Source organism: Periplaneta americana, chromosome 17 (assembly GCF_040183065.1).
Source record: "Periplaneta americana isolate PAMFEO1 chromosome 17, P.americana_PAMFEO1_priV1, whole genome shotgun sequence".
Lineage (NCBI taxonomy): Eukaryota > Metazoa > Arthropoda > Insecta > Blattodea > Blattidae > Periplaneta > Periplaneta americana.
In genome coordinates this window covers 14887793-14911572 of record NC_091133.1, presented here as the reverse complement: position 1 = coordinate 14911572, position 23780 = coordinate 14887793, and the positions used below count along the sequence as shown (strand labels likewise).

The window sequence follows — 23780 nt, the reverse complement described above, 5'->3', positions numbered from 1 at the left end:
AGACTTATTCTGAGATGCTGCCTACTCCATTACGAGGTTTAGTTTATGTGCATAACAGTGCACGTATTGTGCAAGTGGATAGTGTTCTTTCACTTTGATTTGCAAGCCTCCCGTGTTGCCACTCATTACTGATGCACCGTCATAGGCCTGAGCAATTAAATTTTTGCGATCATCTTTAAAAATCTTATCTACCTCTTTCAAGATACACTCTGTAATAAAGTTTGCAGTGTGAACTGCAGGATTAAAAAATCCCCAACATCGCTCGTGGACAGCCCTATTCCTTTCATATCTATAAACTAATGCTAACTGAATTTTTCAGCTACATCAGTAGTTTCGTCTGCCATAATAGACGCATACTTAGCGTCCTTGAATTCTTCTTGAATCTTTCCCTGACATACTTCCAACATACAGTCAAGTAAGTCATTTTGAATAGACTTAGAAATGCCTTTAAACACTTTGTTATTTTCAATGTGTTCTCTCACTGCACTGTCCAAGCTGCTTATCAAATTAATAAGACCTATGAACACACCGGAATTATCCGATGTTTCTGTCTTATCGTGGCCACGCAATGCTAGTTCAAATGCCCCACAAAATTTTATACAATCTATTATTTTCGACAAAATGTATCGATTCTTTTCGACTTGCTCATTATGTTTCTGGACCGATTCTTGATAAGCTCTACTTAGCTGTGTTGCAATATTTACGGTGCCAAGTATACAAAGATCCAACGAGTTTGCAATATGTTTCTTGCTGTGTGAATGTTTTTTTATATATTCATTCAGATGACCAAGATCTTTGACACCTGTCGTAGACCATGAATCACCACTACTGCATAGGAGACAAGAGAAGCAGAACAAAGCATTTCGTATGTCGCATCCACATATCCAGTCACTGTTGTCATAAACTGTTCTGTTGAATTTCCTAGTGTACACATAGTTTTTACCACCTTTGCTTTCTGCACAATATTGAAATCTGGTGTAGGCCAGCCTAGATTTTTAATTCTAATTTTATCTTCTAATGTCTGTTTAGAGAAAGCAGTTTTCAGTAATGAATCGACGGAGTTCATCGTGATATAGCTACTATTTATTTTAAACTGTTTATAATCCTAATATTAAAAAACCTACCTGTACCTCTGCATTAACATACACATTAAACTTATATATCACACTATTTGAATTACACTAGGCACAAAATATAGACACACAAATTAGAATAAACATTTAAAATGATCACAATACAAGATGATGAACACATAAACCTGTACAGACTGTTTTGAAAGTGGAAAATAACTGCTGTTTTAATGGGCTCCCACGGAAAGACATGCCAACATAGACCCATAACTATAAAGAATAAACTTAAAACTATCTGCTGAGTTTATATAAAAGTAACTCTGCTTACACAGGCGTTAAAAGTGTATTTCAATATAACTATATTTATGAAAAACACAAAGAGCAAAAATAGATTATATATATATATATATATATATATATATATTCTTTATTTCAAAGTTATATCTTCAGCGGTGTCTAGACAGAACTGTTCTGTCGACTGCTACAACCAAAGAATATGAAAGGAAAGAGAGCAAGTTTCATAAAAATAAAGTGAAGAAGAGTGTACCGGAGTCCGGTTCGAGCTTCAGTGGTGTATAGACGTGCAGTGTTCATGCTATCGAAGTGTAAAACCAGTGCTTTAAGTATAGAGTGCGGTAGTGACATTGTATCTTACCCTTGGTGGATTAAATCAATTCAACTCAGTGATAGGACACACTTTTCATTATAATAGGGCTGGGGGCCTACAAATAGACTTAAAACGGAGTACACTCCGTCCATAGGCTAGAATTATTACCATACTCATATGCTGAACAAGTATAATGCGGTAGAGGATACGACATATATTCCCGACTTAGACTTCAATGTTAGCCAAGAAGTAACCATAGAATCGGAGGGTAATAATGAAGTCCCAACAGTAAAATCACAATCATAATCAGTAGTTACAAGATCTATTCCATCGGGAAATATAAATACACACCCAATGATAAGACAAGCTATATTACCTTTCACAAGTTCTACTAACGAACACAATACAGAATACGCCATGTTGGATCAATCACAAATGAACACGAAAAGTATGGATACGTCACCGATTGGGGACACACTTCCGGATAATACTCAAATACCAACAACAGGGACGGAAAATATAGACCACGACATAACAACCCAACTAAATACGATACCGGAAAAAAAAATCACGTAAACCCATGACCCACGAGAATCAGACGAATTCCAAACGTAATAAACCCAAAACTCAGACAACAACTTCGCAGGATAAGGCAAAGCCTAATTTGCAAGAATCGATTACATTCACATCGGATAGGATGACCCCAAAGGACCATGATACTATAATTGAGGAACAAGACAAGACAAATTCCCCAGTTAATAGCAAAACTCCACTAACTATCCCATATTATAATCATAATGATACTCCACCTTATACTGTTATCATGCAAGCCAGGGAGGGAAATATTACGAAGTTACACCCACTACAAATGGGGAAATTACTGTTCCAAACTAAAATTATGGGACTACAGATAGTAAAAAAAATTGGATACAATAAACTGGAGATGACCTTTAATTCATATTTTTATGCAAATAAATTTATCAGTTCCAAATTCCCAGAGCATAACAATGTACACTGCTACATTCCGACCTACAGTATAATATCATAGTAAAAGGGATAGTGAAAGGAATTTCTACGGATATTACAGAGGAAGAAATCAAGAATTTCGGAAAGGCTACTGGAAATATCGCCATCTTACACGTTCATAGATTCCAGAAACGGATCATAGGCGAAGACCATAACACTGAATAAATACCGACTACTACCATTGCCATAACTTTCCGAGCCAAGTATATACCGAATCACTTCTTCCTATTTTACAATAGATATCAAATACAGAAGTACAACATGTCCATTATCCAATGCCGAAATTGCTACAAATTTGGGCATGTTACTAAATTTTGCAGGAACAGACAAACCTGTCCTAAATGTAGCGGCAGTCATAAGTTTACTGAATGTACATCAAAGAATATAAGATGCCCTAATTGCCCAGTATCACACATGACTACAGAGGACGCGTGCTCCACAAAATGGATGGAGCGTAACATCATTGATAAAATTAATGGTAATAACCAGGGAAAGGATTTATATGTAAATACATATTTACTTATAAAGCTAATATAATTTATATTTTGCATTATCTTTATGTTTCACAATGTGTAGGGTTGAAAAATCCTACTTTTATTTTCCATATTTTTCCATATTTTAGAGTTTAGTACATATTTTCGTTAATTTCCATATATTTTCCATATTTCATATAAAACAGTCCATATTATATTAGGTTTAACAATAAAACAAAACAAAATTCCATTAACTTTTAAAAATACATTTCAACAATAGAGATTTAAACACATGTTCAGTAATCCCTTTAACATCAGAGTTATTTGAAAATTAGCAGTCCTATCAACAATGGGAAAGTAAGTTACAAAACTGTATTAATTTAATTTAAAATTTTTAACAGACTTCAGTTGTGCAGCTCAACAGTTAAATGCCAGTCAGAGTACACATAGGTTCAGTTTTGTAAATCATACTATAAAGACGGTAAATATGCCAAAAGTACGTCATTCAGTCAATTTAAAATCAAAACTAACAAGTTACATTTCAGAATTTAAAGAAGATGGTTTATCAACTGACAATAAAATATTATTTTGTAATTTGTGTCAGTGTGCAGTATCATCTACACAAAAGTTCCTGGTGCAACAACACATTACAACTAGTAAACATCAGGCCAACAAACAACTAAATTCCAAGCAGAGACAATTGTTTTTAACACAACCAACAACATCGAATGTAAGATCTGAGTTTAACATCGACCTGTGCCGTTCTCTCATCTCTGCTGATATTCCTCTCTACAAACTAAAGAATAAGGTCTTCAGGGAATTCCTTGAAAAATATACAATCCCGGATGAGTCAACACTTAGGAAGACGTATGCTCCATCCATCTACGATGAGACAATACAGAAGATAAGAGATGAAATTAAAGATAGTTCAATTTGGGTTTCCATTGATGAGACTCCCGACAAAGAAGGTAGACTTGTTGGTAATGTAGTTATCGGTTTGTTAAGTGAACAATATTCTGAACGAATTCTTTTACATTGTGATGTTCTAGAAAAGTGCAATAACAAAACTATAGTTAAACTGTTCAACGAAGCTATGGGTATCCTGTGGCCAAAGGGTATTATGTACGATAATGTGTTATTCTTTATTAGCGATGCTGCCCCTTATATGGTCAAAGCTGGACAAGCATTATCTGTTGTATATCCTAAATTGACTCATTTTACTTGTGTGGCGCACGCATTTCATCGTGTGGCAGAAGTGGTCAGAGACAATTTCCCTAAAGTAGATTTGTTGATTTCATCAGTGAAAAAAGTATTTCTCAAAGCTCCCAGTAGAGTTAACGTGTTGAAAGAAATGTACCCTGAAATTCCATTGCCACCAAAGCCAATTTTAACTAGATGGGGTACATGGCTAGAAGCAGTTGAATATTATGCCGAACATATAGACTCTATTAACAATGTTCTCCTTGCATTGGACTCTGAAGATGCAGTCTCAATTGATACTGCGAAAACAGTTACCTGTGACATAAGTGTGAAGAATGACTTAGCTCACATTCAGCATACATTTTCATGCATTATAAAAACGCTCAAAAGTCTCCAAAATAGGCACCTTTCACTATCTGAAAGTTTTGAAATTATAAATAGTACTGTGGAACAACTGAATCGTGGTAGAGGTAAAGTTGCAGATGCAGTAAGAGCTAAGGTGGACACTGTACTTTCAAAAAACCCTGGATATGAAGAACTACAAAAGGTTGTTGCTGTGATGAGTGGTGAATCAACAGTGAAGATTAACTTGGACTTATCCCCAGCAGACATTGTGAAATTGAATTATGTACCAGTTACTTCTTGTGACGTCGAACGCTCTTTTAGTCAGTATAAATCTATCCTCAGAGACAATAGAAGAAGATTCACTTTTCAGCACTTGAAAGAAATGTTTGTAACCTATTGTTATGGTAACAGACAATAAAAATTGTGTTTTGTTGAAACTACATTGGAAGATAAGGTACGTCCATTATATTTTTTGTTTAGTTTGATTAAAATGTACCAATATTTAACGTACATAGTCATTTTTTTATAATTTTAAGTCCATATTTAATTCCATATTTTGGTAAAAATCCATATTTAATTCCATATTTTGGTAAAAATAACTACATATATATTTACATATTTCATATATTTTTAGTCCATATAAATCCGTTCCCTGGTAATAACATATCACGATATGATGCAATTCAAATAGTGACTGGCAGGGAAACATACTCCACTATTGCCTTGACGGCAAAGGACTTAGAAAAAACACAACAATTTCCAATCCTGAAGGGGACTCAAATCGATCCAGTTAAGACATCGGACAATACTCACACAACAAATACGGGGACTATGAAATTGGATAGGAACCATCTCCCCTATAAGCAAAATCCTAGACATAAATTAGCGACAGAAACAGAACACACTCCAAAATGGTCTAAAAGAATTGCGGAACAAAGCGATAAGAACCCTTCATTTACCGAACTCTTTCTCAGAGAAGCTCAATACACTAACCACTCTTTCTCCAGAGAAGTCAGTAAAATACAGAAATCTTTAACCACGTTGCAACTAAGGGAAGAAGAGAGGAACGGTGGAAGTAACACTCTGTCAAGCAGCAATTATGGTAGACACCATCAAATCGATGCTCCAAAAATCCTACTATTACTCCAACAATTATTCCCGACGGCAACAAAAGAACAACAGAAAAATCTTACTTGAATTGCAATTCGAATGCCAACAATGGACCTTACACTAAGTCAATGGAATGCGAGGAGCATTAAAAATAAAAGAGATGAATTCTTGCAATACATATCAGAAAAAAATGCGGAAATAATTTGTATTGCGGAAACATGGTTACACCCGAAGCACTCCTACAAACATCCACAATACAATATTATTAGAAACGATGGAGACCAACATGAGGGAGGGGGAATAGTAATGATTGTAAACAAACACATTACCATTATCGGAACCTCACTCATCTCTAATTACAACCAATCCCTTCAAGCCATCCAAATGGAACTAGAAAACATTATTATCATAGGTGTATACAACAGCCCTGGTAAATTATATAACCAGAACATTTTGGGAACACCACTTTAACATGCAACTTAATAAAAATTATATTATAATGGGGGACTTCAACTTACAACCTATCCAAGACACTAGGGAGGTAAAAAATACAAATTTCTAGAGGTATTTAATAAGCATAACATAGCACTCATCATCGAAGACTGGCCCACAAGAATAGAACACCAACAACAAGAAGATAGTTCTCCCGATCTGACCTTCATATAGGAAGGATTAATACCATATACAATATGAAATACGTCAAACGAAACAATGGGAAGCGACCACCTGATCATTGATATGAAAATTAGACAAAAAGGTCCAGTACTGTATAAATAAATTCAGAATCACTCTAGAATAAAACTTAATCTTAAAGCTTTCCAAGAAGAACTTCATCAATCTAAATATAATGGTATAATGAACGAACAAAACATAGGTACGTGGACAACAACACTTCTGAATATTGTGGAACAATACAACATTAATAATCATACTAAGACTGACAGACCATTTACTTCCAAGATCAAACCCCCATGGTGGAACATCGACATCATTAATGCAATCAACCAACGTAAAGCAGCATATACAAAATTCATCAAGCAAAAAAACCAAATCAATTTCATACTATATAAACAAAGACAAGCAAAAGTGGTGAAACTAATAAAACAAGCGAAAAGACGATCATGGAAAACATATTGTTCGCAAATAACCCACAAAACACCATTAGTAAAGATATGGCATCACATTCGATGGTTTAACAATAAACATCAGGGAAAGATAAATATGATACGACTAAACATTAACATGCAACAAGATTTTTTACGGATGATAACTCCTGATGAAGTCCCACAAGACATCCTCAATATTAATAATAATTATCATCAGGATATGCCCATTGCGGATCACCTCCTAGATCCAATTTCTTCCTCAGAAATAACGAATGTATTATCTCAAAAAAGCAAAACTGGAACATGCCCAGGTCCAGATAAGATTATATATCAAATACTCCAAACTTTTCCAAATCACTTTATACAGGGCTTAGCCAGGAGTTACTCCAATATAATTACTTCAGATAAGATACCGGTTTCATGGGCTCAATTTCATGTTATACCCATACAAAAACCCAACACCAACGGTTTGAAGTGCAATGACTACAGACATTAAGCAACACATTACGGAAACTATTTGAGTCCATACTTAACAACCGAATCTCCTTCTATGCAAAAAGAATGGCAAACAGGCGACTCAGTTTCCCACCATCCTATCAATATCAAGATAGCAGAACGACCAACAACGGAATACCCCAAGGTTCAGCAATCAGTCCTCTTCTCTTCGCCCTATACACATGTCAAATCTTTCACCTACCATTGATACTTTCACGAATAATTGTGTTTGCAGATGATATATTCATTACAGCCCGTATTCCAATTACAGCACAGGATCCTAACATTTTTCAACATCTCCAAAATGATACTACTACCATACAGAACTACCTCCTAATTGGACTATAATTAAACGTTAATAAGACTCAATATACGATCTTTTCTCATCAACGCACCATGCCATCCATCCCACATAGATTTTTCATATCGAATTTAGAAATTTTAGCCAAAAACAAAATCAAGATATTGGGAATTACTCTTAATCACAATTTCAAAATAAACAGTCACTACGAAAACATTATTCCGAAATTACAACAAAGAGCAACACTATTCAAATACCTACCTCACAAAAAGTGGGCAATCATCCCAAAAACCTACAGATCTTCTACAATAACGTATTTCGTAGTGTTATCAAATATGCTCTCCCCATATTACCCGAACCTAACAATCAAATTAAACAGAAAATCCAACGAATTCACTATATGGTGGCAAAAAAAATCATTGGCGTTAGCGGCAATCCAAAAAAGGAAACAACACTAAGAGAGATAGCTAATATCCCATTACATATCAGACAAATTCGCATGGCTCATACATTTTTAGCATCTATAGTTACGAACTGCACATCACCACTATACAATAAACCAAAAGGGGTCATTACTATATATGCAAGAGAAATGCACACACATAAGTTTCAGTTACCTCAGATATACCGAATATTTCAATCTTCATATCTGCTGCAGAAGGCCACCATCCTCCCCAGGTATCCAGTATATTGTACCCCTTATAACACTCTAATCCGAACAATTCCGCATGACATCACCACATTCCACAAACATGACTTGCACACCCCCAAACTCTTCGCTGAATATCTCACAACAGCCCAAAATCTACCAAAACATACACATATCATATTTACTGATGGATCAAAATCCAAAGAGGGAGTGGGGGCAGCCTGGATCATCAGAGAAAGTCAAACTACCCATTGAAAGTTTCATCTACACAGCCGAACTCATAGCTCTAAGACAAGCATTAATAGCACATATCAAGATAAGCAATAGTGCTATATTAATTTGCTCAGATTCTAAATCACAAACACCTCAATCCATACTCGGTATTCATGGCTGGAGATAAATATGAAACAGCATTGCTACACCTTGGCACAAACTAACTTTATAAAGTTAATTTGGATTCCAGGACATGCCAATATAAGTGGGAATGAGAAGGCGCATAAATTGGCCAAAGAAGCAACAAGACAACAACATACCTCATTTCAAACTACTCTACAAGACTTCATTCGTTACCAAACAGGACAGGTCCCTCAATTATCAGAGGGACCCGCACAAACATGGTACATGAGAAAGAATGCTAATAGGCCTTTTATCTCCTTCGTTTCATGTCTGAAACTGAGAACAACTCATACTCCTCAATACTTACATTTAATCAGACAGAAAGAATCTCCTCAATGTAACTGTCAAAAAACCAATGGAGATATTAACCACATTTTCTTTCAATGCGAATTATATAAACACGCAATTGATGAATTACTATATGATATAGGCAAAACCATTGGCTATGGGCCATGAAAAATACCGGACACACTATATGGTAATGAAATTATCTTGGGAAGCATTCTCTACCAACACATGAAGAGATGTAAGATAAAATTTTAAATACAGAACTGATGGTAATATACATTGGGTGGTAACAGCGCCAAATATGGAGGAATAGTGAAAAGAAGGACGCCAAAATATCCACGATATAAGGGAAATATGACGTCAATAAAGAAGAGGATGATGATGATGATGATGAAGAGCGTACCGAGCTGCACAATAGTGAGCACGGTGTTCTGTGAAAAAGCAGGACAAAATATCAAGTGGGGCAAGGTGAAGTGCTGTTCTGCGCATGAGCAGATCTGCTAGCCATGCTAAATTGAGAAGTAGCGCGTTGGAAGTAAGGATGGATTCCATTGTGTCTATAGCACCAATTTATGGAAATAATGAATTATTATAAGTAGAATTTATATTATGTGAGTCTTTTTATACAAGATCATTTCGACGATAATTTTATGGAGTGCTGCAGCACGTTAGCACGTAGGGAGAAGCCGCCACTGGGTGGGACTTCTTTTTTAATGAACTGACGTAGTTGGTCCAGGACGTCTTCTTAGCATCACACATGGTGCGACGGTGTGCGATACAGCTATGGCTCGAAGACGTTCAAACTGGACAAAATTTTCTTGGGTCGGATGGCGTTCAAATTAACATAAGGTACTTTTGCGGTCTCGGATTGCATCTCTGCAGGCATCCGTCCGCCAAGGGACACGGAAGCGTTTTGGCCTGCAGGACGTCGGGAGATAGATAATTCCACACACTTAATAACCGCATTTGAAAAGTGCTCTACTACGGAGTCCACACTTTCAAGTTCGTTATTAACGAATGATATGGACTCCGAAAATCCGACCCAGTCCTCCTCTTTAATAACCCACTTTCGACAGCGAGATTCTGCAGGACGTAGAGCAGATATATGGATTCGGATAGGGTAGTGGTCACTACCATGTAGGTTGTAATTCAAAGACCATTGGAAATGCGTGGACAAAACTGGGCTACAAATGGAGATATCTATCATGGAGTATTTACCGTAAGCATAGCATAGGTGTGTTGGTTCCCTTGAATTCAGGGTGATTAGATTTAGACGTGTACATACCTCTGCTATTTTATTTCCTCTGTGTTAGTTTTTCTTTTTATATTATTACATTATACTATCTTGAAACACAATAAAATGAAAAGGGGTGACGAGGAATTGAACCTGAGACGGTGACATCTAAATTCCCACGTTCTTCCACTGAGCTACGAGGGCACAAGTGTGGAAACATATGCGGAAAAATTGGCCCAATCCACCTCCAAGATTTTCTGATGATTTGTAGAAGCTAGTCCAGGATGCAGGAGGCAAAGGGTAATTGGGATTTCCCGGTCTCTGATCGAGTCAAACATCCTGATGGAACTAATATTTAACCCTTGCGGTGAATTTCGGTGAAGTGCGCAGGGCCCAATTAGTCAAATCCACTCTCATCTGCACGCTTGGCCCCCTCGGATCTAGTAAGATGCGAAAGAGATAGTGGTGTGCGGAAAGCAAGGGAATTTACCGCATTTATCATTCCCAAGAAAAACTGCAAACATGAGCAAAGGAAGCGTTTAATAGAAAAAGCAGCATCTTATGTGTATCTCTGGAGAAAAAACTAAGGAAGAGACTAGTGAAGTGCTTTGTGTGGAGTGTGGCATTGTATGGGTAAGAAACGTGGACATTACGACGAAATAAAGAGAAACGAATAGAAGCATTTGAAATGTGGATGTGGAGAAGAACGGAGCGTGTGAAGTGGACAGACAGAATAAGAAATGAAGTTGTGCTGGAAAAAGTGGGTGAAGAAAGAATGATCCTGAAACTGATTAGAAAGAGAGAAAGGAATTGGTTGGGTCTCTGGTTGAGAAGAATAAGAGACGACATTAGGATATGTGGATCATATGCGGAGACTAATAGGAAATACTGGAGAATGCTTGGTTTGCAATGAAAGACCTGCCCACGGGCAGAACACTTATGTATGTATGTTCAGAATGCCTGAAATGTCGTGTCTAAGAACAGTCGCTATTTGCAAAGACTAGTCGATTCCACGCCTGCTCGACTGCAAGTTGTGATAGAGATAAGGGGAAGACTGACTAAATATTGAATTTTTTTTTGTTTTGTTTTTTGAACGCTTACTTGTTTGAATGTTCTAAGGCAAACGCCAGTAAGCTTGTTTTGTTTATGCCAGGAAAGATATTTTTGTTGAGAATAAAATATTTTTTCTTTCCATTTGCAGCCACAATGTCATGGCATAATACATTAATGAACCTGATGTTAATTACTAAAATAATCGTAAAAGAGAAAGGAGCAATTATGTATATTTTGTCTCTCTTAAAAACAAAAGAAAAGAAAAAAAGAACATAAAAAGCACGAGGTTGTATTCGAACGCAGGACCTCACGAATAAGTGGCCGGAACACTATTAAGCAACACACAAAATACTTTAATTATAACTGTAGACATCAGGCAACGTGGTCCAACAACATGTAACATCGTCAAATTGTAGCGAAGATACTCGAAGGGAAATTTGCTTCAAGAGAGCGACCTCTTTTTCTTTTGACAACTGTACAAGATTAATAAACATCTCAAACATAACATTTGAAAGGTTTCTTGCCTGTGTACAGGCGTTCATGCCTTTTAGCGAACTCGAATCGTGAAACACCACAATCACCGCATTGGAAAGTTTTCTCACATGTCTGTACGAGTTCATGTCTTTTAAGACTACTAGAATGCGAAAAAAAAAAAAAATTATAACAAGCATAACATTTAAAGGGCTTCTAGCCTGTATGCAAGCGTACATGTCTTTTTAGGTAACTCAAATCCGAGTAACACTTGCCACAAACATCGCATTTGAAAGGTTTATCGTCTCTGTGCAGGCCTTCATGTCTTTTCAGACTACTCGATTTTGAGAAGCACTTATCACAAGCACCGCATTTAAAAGGTTTCTCACCTGTGTGCACGAGTACATGACTTTTTAGAATACTCGACTCCGAGAAACACTTACCACAAACATGACATTTGAAAGGTTTCTCGCCTCTGTGGAGGCGTTCATGGGTTTTTAGTCTCCACGAATGCGAGAAACACAAACCACAGATATCACATCTGAAGGGTTTCTGACCCGTATGCAGGCGTTCATGCCTTTTTGCACTACTGGACTCCGAAAAACACTTGCCACAAACATTGCATTTGAAAGGTTTCTCGCCAGTGTGCAGGCGTTCATGGTATTTTATGGTACCCGAAAACGAGAAACACATATCACATACATTACATCTGAAAGGTTTCTCACCTGTGTGCAGACGTTCATGCCTCTTTAGATTACTAGCCTGCGAGAAACACTTACCACAAGCAATGCATTTGAAACGATTTTCGCCTGTGTGTAGACGTTCATGCCTTTTTACACTTCTCGATTCCGAAAAACACTTACCACAAACGTAACATTTGAAAGGTTTCTCACCTGTGTGCAAGCGTTCATGGTTTTTTAGGGTACTCGACTGCGAGAAACACTTACCACAAATATCGCATTTGTACGGTTTCTTGCCTACATGGTTGTGTAAATGCGTGTTCTGGTTTGTCGAAATTGATAAATATTTTTTTGGCATTTTGAATTGCAATTGGTTCTCATCTTCATGAGTCTGGACAGGTTTTCTTGAGGAACCTGAATTCTTGGCAATCCCATATACAGTCTTGTTTTCTTCATGTGCAATACCGTGGAATTCTGATGATACAGTCTTCTCATTGGTAGCTGCAATCCTGACAACATTATATTATCAGTCAATATAACACTTGTAACTAAAATACATTAAAGTAATCAGCATACAAACCATAACAAATCTATTTTACCAGAAGGTACGTAACAATTAGATACATTGTTGTAAATAATTTACGAACTATGTTAGAAGTATTAAAATTCTCTCAACATTCTGGTCTTGACATATGAGTAAGAAATGAATGTTTGTAGGTCCTTAAAAATAAATGAAATTATGTTTTTTGTTCAGTTACATTCTCAGTCTTAGAAAGAGAAAAACAAGTGTATATGTATTATAAAATTACCATTAACCGATGAATATGTTACATAAAAAAATCATTAATGTTCGTTTTATCGTATTTGAACACAAGTGTGCTAGATTGTGCGATTGTTTCCAAAATCAGATTTCAATGTAGCATAACTTATGTTGTGCCTTATTCTTATGCTATATGAAATGTTTATATATAGTTCGATTCATTTCTAACTTTGAAATTCGGAAAACTTTTCCCTTGCTGTCATGCAGTAGGATATACTTAACTAAAAACACATCAAACTGCAATTATTTCCAAAGAATGTATGAAGTTGCCACTACTTGCTGAACCAAATTTTTCATCAGATCCACAGTGAATGTCCTTGAACCGCGTGACATTTTAGTAGGACGACAATTCTTTGTACGCCAATATTCTTTACGTGACTAAAAATATTCAATGAGTTTTGTGTCCAGCATTCCAAGAGTATAATTAAGGGAAGATATAAATCTAGATAAGGTTTCGTGCTGATTAACACGCACATTTGCAGTTTTCCAATCAGTGAACCCGGAATCAGAAAAGTGAGACTTGTTTTCACCGAACAGCCCATAAGGCGCTCAAAACACCGCACCCTGCTTTCATAATACACTAGCCATTCCCGCGACACTCCTCACCATTAGGCAATTTATGTCTGAAGAGAAATTTTGAAAAATATCTTACTCAATAAGCGTAATGTCTTTTTGATGTTTCAAAATTCGATTCGAGATTTTTACACACACCATACATTGCAACGTAATCTTCGGTAGCTTCAATGATAAACCATAAGCAGGATCTGAACTTAATTTAAACTCATCACCTGTGAATGTGCTGTTTTATATTTCGTTCTATGTTCGTTTTGACTTTTGAATTTTATATTACATTATTATTTATATTATCAATAATTCCGTTACTAGATTGTATTGGCGAAACATTAGTTTCGGATGTTGTGGACGTCAGTTCTTCAAACGTATATTGCTGCTTTTGAGAACAGAATAAAAATATGATCTAAAGTTGGGTACTTTTGCAAGTTTCTCTTTTTCTCTTTCAATCAGCAGCTTTCCTTTTTCAGAACATGGGCCCCACTTAACTTTCTTTTTTCACTCACTGTGAAAATTAAAATGTCCCCAAGTAAATAAAATATAATTCAATTATACAGGCACAACCTGCTACACAACTATGCCATGAACCAAATAAAAGATGTCTATTATGAAAATTGTACAACACACATGAACTGTGAATGTATTACATCGTTACACTGCACAAACAAATTCACCATTGCTTTAGGAATTAAATTACTGACCGTTACCAATGGATTGGAAGTTTGGTACGTCGGCAGTTTTGTAGTCGACAATGCACGAAATATAAAGTAATTCGAATATCTATACACGTTATATTTATACATTTTCATACAGCTGTAATTAATATGGTTTCAATTTTTGATTGATTTTTAAATGTAGTAGAGAAGGATAAATAAAAGAACATGTCACATAAATGTCCTAGTTATTAATATCAATAACTTTGTCAAAACACTCCACAACAATGCAGAGACACCTCACCGCCTGCCCAGAGCTGCGTCAGACATTGTCATGCTGGGCCACTGTCTCTCTCTCTCATTCTTTCTATATTGTTACAGGGATGGAATTCAAAGATTTTGCACAACAAACCATTGTTATCATTATTTTTATTACTACGCAAGATTACGGAGGTTACGAAAATAAAGTCTGCACCGTCATTGTTCATCTGCTCTTTCGTGTTTCATAGCCTCTTTCTTTTTCTTTTTTAATTTGTGTCTTTTTTGCGTAACTTTCGTGCGCCCACTCTTAAAAGACGCCCTAGGCCATGGCCTTGTTTCCCTATTGGGAAATCCGACTCTGGCTAGGCCTATACAAAAAAAAACATTAACTTTCGCTTCATTTTTGGATCTCAGCGTGTATTGTGTGGGATTGTTTCCAAATTAGAATTGCAATGTGCTATTACTTACTCTATGCCTCATTCTTATATGTAAAATGTTTATATACAGTATATTTTCTTATTTTAAAATTAGGAAAACTGGCAGTTGAACATAACTGATTTCACTTGGTAGTAAGTATTTTCATTAAAAAAAAAAATTGTATTGGCATAATCTCTAACTTGGTATTTGTTGCCTTGCAAATGTTAAACTAGCAACAATGATGTCAAAGAACCTGCATTACACTGGGGACAGAACAACTAGAGGCTTGAGTAACGTCCCTGCAGAAGAGTTCACACACAGCAGAATTGTTCGTTGCACTACAAACTGAAGACGTTTTGACCACTGATCCAGCTGCGCTCTCACAATACAATAACTTCCGTTCAGAAAATGTTTTGCAGATGAATGATACCGTACCTGCTAGTGCAGGAGGAGGGAGTGGTCGGACAGCTTAAAAGTAACGGTCTCCAAGCTTCTAGATGTTCTGTCCCCGTGTAATGTAATTTACAATTGCAAAGTATATAGGTCTACTGAATAAAATTTGTTTCTCTGCTTGGATGATCATAATATTCGCACTGAACAACGAGAGAAGGATAAATTGGATTAACTGAAAGAAGTATTTGAGATGCCTGTAGCAAATTTCAGACTTGCATTCTCTCCTATTGAATAATTATGACTGACGAGCAACTTTTAACTCTCCATGAACGCTGCTTGTTAAAGTTATTTATCAGAACCAAACCAGGAAATATGGTATAACAGCCAGGACAAGTGCACATGAAAATACATATATTCATAACATGCAAGTACACACAGGAGGGAAACTGGATGAGTCCCCAGAGAACAGACAAGAACCAAGGAAGGAGAATTGTCCAAGATCTTATATTAGCTCCATATGTGACAGGACGAAGGGTACGAGAGGTATTTTCTTTACAAGCTATAATTTTACAGAAAAGCTTTCAGCTCAAAACCTAACTCTCATTGGCACCATCAGGAAATCAAAGTTGGCATTCCCAAACCGTTTGCAATAGAGTCATGCCACGTCAAATCGCACAGCAATAAAACACGACCTTCTCGTAAATGGTCGAATTTTTTTTTTTTTTTTTAATTCCAGACATCGAATAAGGAGAGATGTAGTGTTTTATTTCCATAATTATTAATTATTTGTGTAGTTATGAATATTTGAAATTATGCTAATTATGCACGCACTGTTACATAAGCTCGCTTGGAACTGTGTGTCTACATATAGTTGAGATTTGCGGTTTGGTGTATTTCAAAGACTAAATACAATACTTTTTATTACTTTAGGTCTGTCACAAATAAATTAAAAAAATGGCCTAATTATTTAATTATTTCTTTTTCAAAGAAAAAATTACTACATTAAACAGCCAAGTAAAAAAATCTGAAAAAAAAAAAAAGACTTGTTTCCTGATGTATTATCTGTGAACTACTGCATTTAAAAATGTGAGATCTGCATACATACATTTGCAACAATTTATTTTCCGGAGGCATGCGCGTGCTCGCGATTCCCAGCTAATGAACCATTTGCGACCGTAGCTTACACTTACACGTGTGCTAGAAGGCTGCATGCGGAAAGTTTTACGAAATCCCCCGTTTCATATAATAACTGATGTTGCCACACTACGCAACAAATGCATTCACCCATCAAATGACTAATACCTTAAGGAACAGTAAATATCTTGCCGGTACTTCTGTAATATTAATAAACATGAATGAAATGAAAGTAGTGCAGACGAAGAAAGTGATAATCTCAGTTTTTCTTTGAGCAATTCTATGGATACAGCGCTGGAAATAGTAATACTGAAGAGCTAAACAAGAGTTTGGTGTCAATAGGACAATCCCCTATAAAGAAAATATAACTACAACAAAAACGATATCCCTGTGAAAGGTTTCAAAAAGTAAAAGGCACCCCAGCAAGTAAAGTTTTTCATGTAGAAGATGCATCGACATCCATTTAAAAGTCAAACAATAATGACATTATTAACAAATTGACTGAATCCTTTCACACAACACATGAGAAGATGGTAAAAATTAAAATTTTAACAGTTTTTTAAGTTAGTCCTACAATAAAATTAAACAAAACTTTGAAGTGACTGATTACATGATGGGTGGCAAAGAAACTGGCTAAAGAAAAGGGAATTTTGTCCACTCCTGACAATAAATTAGGTAACGTTTTGGAACTGTCTACAGTGACTAAGGTGCTGGAGTTCTACAGATCAGACGAAGTGAGTAGGGTAATGCCTGGAATAAAAAAATTTGTTAGAGGGTGGTGAAAAAGTTCATAAGCAGAAAAGATTAATTTTATGTAATCTTGAAGAAACATACAAGTGTTTCAAGAACAAATATCCACTGGTAAAAATAAGTTTTTCTAAATTTGCAGAACTGAGACCAAAGGAATGTATTTTGCCAGGGACTATTGGAACGCACAGTGCATGTGTTTACACACATAACAAAAATTTAAAATTACTTATAGATGGTGTAAAGATTCCACTACTAACATCAAATTCTAGTGTAGTTGTCAATAATTATTAAGATGTGCTATCACACATTGCATTTCTCTATCAATTTATTGTTACCTTAAACAATGTTCAAGCTGCCCAGGACCTGACAATATAATCAAACAAATCCAAGAACAGTTTGATGCCGAGGCTATTGAGCAGGTAACATACAAACAATGGGTTACAGTTGATCGCACTAATTTAGAACTGATTCAGTCTTCAATGATGACTTTTTAGACAAACTGTCAAGCAAACTTCTTTCCTTATTGTCGCATGTTTTTATAGCACAGCAGCAAAGTCAATTGAGGGGTTGGGTGCAAGAAAGGCACTTCTCTGAAATGCAAGTTTTGAGAAAATTGATGTTGAAAATTCAAATCGTAATGATGTTACCTATGCATGACACTACATTTTGGGTACTCCTGACCTCTATGATCACAGTATTGAACTACAGCTTGGTGATCATATGCATAACAGATCAGAGAACACAATAAAGCGTTTTACTCAAAAAGGACACATCCTCTAAAATGCCCTTCTTGCACCCAGCCCCTCAATTTTTAATGGAATGCAAAAAAAATGTACAACCTGATAATTACATAGTTATTGCAGACTTTTCTGAAAATTATTCTTTTGTAATACAAGATTCAAATACAAGCTAAGCATTGGAACAACTGCCAAGTCACAATACATCCTTTTGTAGTATATTTCGAAGAAGGTACAGAAATTCGTCACAAAAGTATTGTTGTCATCTCAGAAAGTATGAAACATGACACCGATTCCTTTCCCTTTTTTCAATCCGAAGCAATCAATTTCTTAAAGCTAGAATTCAATGATATGAAAAAAAATTATCTACTTTTCTGATGGATCGAGTTCACAATACAAAAACAAAAATAATTTTAAAAATATCTGCTTATATGAAGATGATTATGAAATTAGCATGAGTGGCACTTCTTTGCAACCTCGTATGCTAAGGGTCCATGTGATGGCATTGGAGGAACTGTCAAAAGATTTGCTATGAGAGCCAACCTACAACCCAGTCAAAATTTCATAAAAACACCGAAAAAACTGTTTGATTGGGCACAAAAAAAAACATTCCTAATGTGTTATTTATATTTTTCCCCGGAATAAACGTAAACACCACATTGAAAATTTGCAGGTCAGATATCACAATATAAAACAAATAACTGGTACATTAAAATTACATTCTTTCGTTCCATTGTAAAAACTAAAGCTTTAGTAAAACAATTTTCTTTCGAGAAAGAAGGTAGGCGAGTGAAAATTTAAAGTGTAGTGTGAAGCAAAAGAGACTTTAAAATGCAAAATGTACAAATATTTGAAGATATGATAAGTGAATACAAGTGTAATTAGCTATGTTTCCTCGAGTGACTTGACCCATACTGGGTGTAATGTTGCAACGTTCACTGGATCATCCAGCACCAATAAATCTCCCAGCACGTGATCAATGCTTCCCGTCCACTGCTGCTGCACCAGTCTGCTACATACTGTTTTGTAAGTAATTAATTTTCCATGAAACTATTAGAGATCCCATTTTGATTTTATCTGAAATTATTAGGAATACTTCAGTGAACTTAGTAGGCAATCTTTTTTTAGATTTTTAATACGGCTATTTCACATTGATATCTAGCTTTTAAAAATTGAATTATAAAAAAAATATTTTTTATGATTACATTTATATCAATTTTTAAATATTTAACAAATGACAGTTTTTCAAGCTTTGAAAAACATTTTTTTTTTTTAATTTAACATCAATATGCTCAGAAATATGACGCTTGAAATGTTGCATTGTGCGACATTTTTTAACGAATTATAACATGCAATATTTTAAAAACATGTGGACTTAGGTGGAAATAAAAATACACTTGTTAGTTTATTAGATCCATAGAGTCAGTAAAAAAATATAAACGCAATCAGAAATATGAAGGCCAAAACTTGTATAATTTTGTCCGATTTGACGTGGAATGACTGAATAGGGAAAGGAAGAGAAGTTTATTCAGTGGCGTGCAGTGACCATTCAGACAGCGAATCACTGATTATTATAATTGTTAGATAAACAATAGTAAATCAAGGGGCTTGCCTTGATAAAATCACAACTGATAATAATTTAAAAGAACATATATTAAAATAATTAGACCTAATATCAATTTAAATTTCTTAAAGCTACCATTAAACAACATTTGATATAAAATAACAAGCTTCTGACTTTAAACTCACCCTTGGCACTTCTCACAGCAAGATCAACGGAACTGAAATTCAATCCTCTCCTAGGAAGCAAATTTGGTAACCACCTCCTCAAAGAAATCTTTCTTCTTCCTGAGTTCTCCTAGTAGGCGCGCTTCAATTGAAATAATTCCAAGATGAGATAGTCTATCTTCTCCAGTAGAATTTCTAGAGTAGCTTTTGATTCTCTTCAGTGTTGAAAACGACCTTTCTACTGAAGACGTACTCACAGGAATTGTACACAGTAATGTCACTAACACATTAAACTGCTGAAAACTTTTTTTCAGCATTGAATTAGTACTCAATAGTTTTGAAAGTTCACTCATAGTTTTATTTCTAAACTCTTCACTGCTGTACACTAAAATCAGCTCATTTTTCAAACGAATGATGTGGAAAAATTTTCTATATGTATCTATGAGACTTTGAAAGCAACTTTCTGGGAATTGGTTAGTATATTTTTCATAGTTTTGAGGCGATAATAAATTAAAAAATTTCAGTTTAGAAAGATCTTCAAATCTTACATCCAAGTGGTTATCAATATTATCAAACACTTCGCAATAGATGCGTTTATAGTTGATATTTTTTCTCTTCGGAGGCTCACCTACTTGAGACACGGTTTCTTGGAAAACCCCTTCATAATCGTCATGTAATGCAGCTATGGAACGACGAGTTTCTTGTATTTTCTGTTGACAGTACAGAATATCATTTGCTTGGTTCTGTAGGATGTTGTACAACACACCGGTGAAGGTAAATATTTTGTCAAACGTATTTAAGAGAAAAACTAATTTGAAATCTTCCAAAAGTGTCAAAATGCCATTAATTGGTGCTAAACTATCTGACTCAATTTCTTGAGGGTGTTCTAGCATAGCACAAAATACATTACAAAGTTGAATTCTGTTCCTGCACACAGTGTTTATCAGTCTTGATGAATAATTCCATCACGTTGGACAGATGTGTGAAAGACGACGTTGCAAAAATTGATCCAGAAAGTTAGCACGTTTCGGCGATCTTGAAAAAAAAGCTGCAAGTCCATTAAGCGTACTAAAAAATATTTTACACTCAGGTATTTGGCTGGTGATTTGAGACAAAACGAGGTTCAGTACATGGGCATAACAGTGAAAAAATAGGGCTTCTGGATGTGTGACTTTGATTCATGCTTGTACTCCATTCAAATTTCCCGCCATCGTCGCTGCACAGTCATATGTTTGTGCAATCAATTTTTCATTACATCCGAATTCTGATAAGAAGTGCCGGATAAGTTCTGCAATAGCTTGGGCATGTTTGTCACTACTTATATCACAGAACTCCAAGAATCTTTCCTTTATCTCTCCTTCATGCACATAACGCAGGACAATAGAAAACTGTGCTTTAATTGCCACATCTGAAGTTTCGTCAACCATGATGGCTACAAAAGGAACTTCAATAATTTCCTGCTTTATAGCTGATAAAACAGTTGAACCTACAGCTTGGATTAGGTCATTTTGAATTTGATTAGAAATTCCTTTAAACACAGTAGAGGTTTCTAAATGCTCCGCTAAAAGAGGATCATATTCTGCAGTGTACTTCAGCAATTCCACATAATTGCCCCGATTAACAGAATTTTCTGTTTCATCATGGCCTCGAAAGGCCAACTCTTGTTTTCCCAGAAAACACACTGCATTAATAAGCCTTTTAAGGATGTCCCTGTTCCGCTTTACCTTTTGATTGTGTAGAGATATTTCATTTTAAGCTGATGATCAAGTGCAGTTTCTATTCTATTTTCCCCAAAAGCAGCTATAGCTACAGACGATTGTAGGTGGTTAACAGACAGCCCGTGCTCGGCTATAGATTTTACTCAATTTCCCAAATGCGTGTACCCAGTTCTGGTCCAACTAGTATTTCTATCCTTTCCAAACAACAGACAGTACCAGCAAAACACCGCATTTAGCTCAGCGCTGCTGGCTAACCAGTCACATTTGCTATACATATTAGACTGAAAATGTCTAGTAAATTTACTGGTCTTTTGAACCAAGTTCGGTAGTTCACTGTTGACCGTCCATTTTTAATTATCTCATTTTTTTCTTGGAAAGAATGAGCGGTAAAGGACTTCAACACAAGCTCTTTTATAATAAATGTAGACATTGTTCTATATTATATAATGTATTGTATTATTAGTTATTACCTGGTACCTTCACGAACTAAAACATTTTCACACACATTCGACAAACATGTACACTGAAGAAAACATAACTGTTACTGATACACTTTACAATTTCTATATACAACTTCTCACATGTGACTCGAAATTACGGAGAATACTTCTGAGCGCGACGGTCTGAACAACACTACAAAAAATAGGGGCGAAGTGCGGCATCTTACTGCTCTAAAAGAAAGCAACACACAGGTATAGTCGGTGACTCAGGAGAAGGCGAGCGCGGAAGGGAACAGAAGAAAGGGTGGTAAACAGATATCATTACGACAACAGTGCAATACTTGTACTACTAGTAGACGGAAATAATGTTTCCACTCACTAGTAGTACAAGACTCGCACTGTTTTCGTAATGTAATCTATTATCCACTCTTTCCCCTCACTCCGTGCTCGTCTTCTTCTGAGTCACCGACAGTACTCGTCTCCATGCTCTTGCAGGCATGTTGACAAGCTTAACAGTGACGTCACAACCCATGCTAGCTTCGGATTGTGGGGTGCAGACGCACACAGCACCTCATTAGAGGCGCGCGCGCAATTCCTTCGCTGTTCAGCCGAAGTAGAAGTGATAATGCTTCGGTTTACTCACAAAGCTCATACCAATAATGTAACGTATTAAGCTCTAAGTTCTATACATTCTGAAGAAATCTGACGATTTTATACAGATATTATTGTATGATCGTGTAATTATAATGACATAATATATTGTTACCGAAGCAGTGCTTCAGTAGCTTACCCTGAATGCACGCCACTGAGTTTATTCATCTCTTTGTGGATGTCATGGTACTTCCATTGACATCTTTTGTTTCAAGAAAAAAAGACTGACGGTGTTGTGTTACAGTCATCACAGCATCCAGACAAGTCTTGTTCACAAGTCTTGTTCAAAGGAAGACAACAATTTCAAGACACAAATAATAGTCTCCTATAACAAAATAAGGGTGGATAGTGTGGACAACTTGTGAGGTGGCCTGCATGACTGTTCTGCAACATAAATGACGTCACTTCTGTGAACGTTCTCAAGACTTCTGACTGGAAAATGAAACAAATCATCATGACGCCTATTCCTGCTTGAACTAGGTGACCACCTGGTTCGTCTGTTCATCACCCAGAGATCTACAACTGTAGCATTGAGAAAGCCTGAACATATCTGTTTGGAAGCATTTGATACACACACTCCATAGAATGAATGGTCCATTAGCTACTATATCAGCTGGAAATGGAAGGAAAAGTGGACATGAGCACGAGTTCGCTGAACAGGAAAACTGATCTGAAGACTCAGATCATAGACGAGATGAAGACATATGGAACATACACAGAGGCTAAGAGCAAAGTGGAAAATAGGAAAGATTCGAGAATGCTGTGTTTGCAATGAGAGACTTAACCTTGGACACAATACTATGAATGAATGAATTTGACTGTTGGTTTCATGTATATCCCTATGTTTGATCGAACATGGGATGTCAGTTGACCTAGTTTTAATAAGATTTATTTTAAATGTTAACCTTTAGTCTCAATAAAAATATATCATGACAACTTACATTCGTTAAGCTCAATTAAATTATCGAGAAATTATCAGCACTCGTATTATAGAAGATAATCTC

At 36.0% G+C, this 23780-nt stretch overlaps 1 protein-coding gene across 1 annotated transcript in view; it reads right to left on the bottom strand.

The window, feature by feature from the left end:
• Positions 1-11567: 11567 nt before the first annotated feature.
• LOC138692863 (zinc finger protein 235-like) overlaps positions 11568-23780 on the bottom strand; it is a 32347-nt gene continuing 20134 nt past the window's right edge. Inside the window, exon 5 of the mRNA XM_069816164.1 lies at positions 11568-13013. Within this exon, the coding sequence (XP_069672265.1) occupies positions 12041-13013 (973 nt within the window). The 3' untranslated portion in view covers positions 11568-12040. The remainder of the gene's footprint in view (positions 13014-23780) is intronic.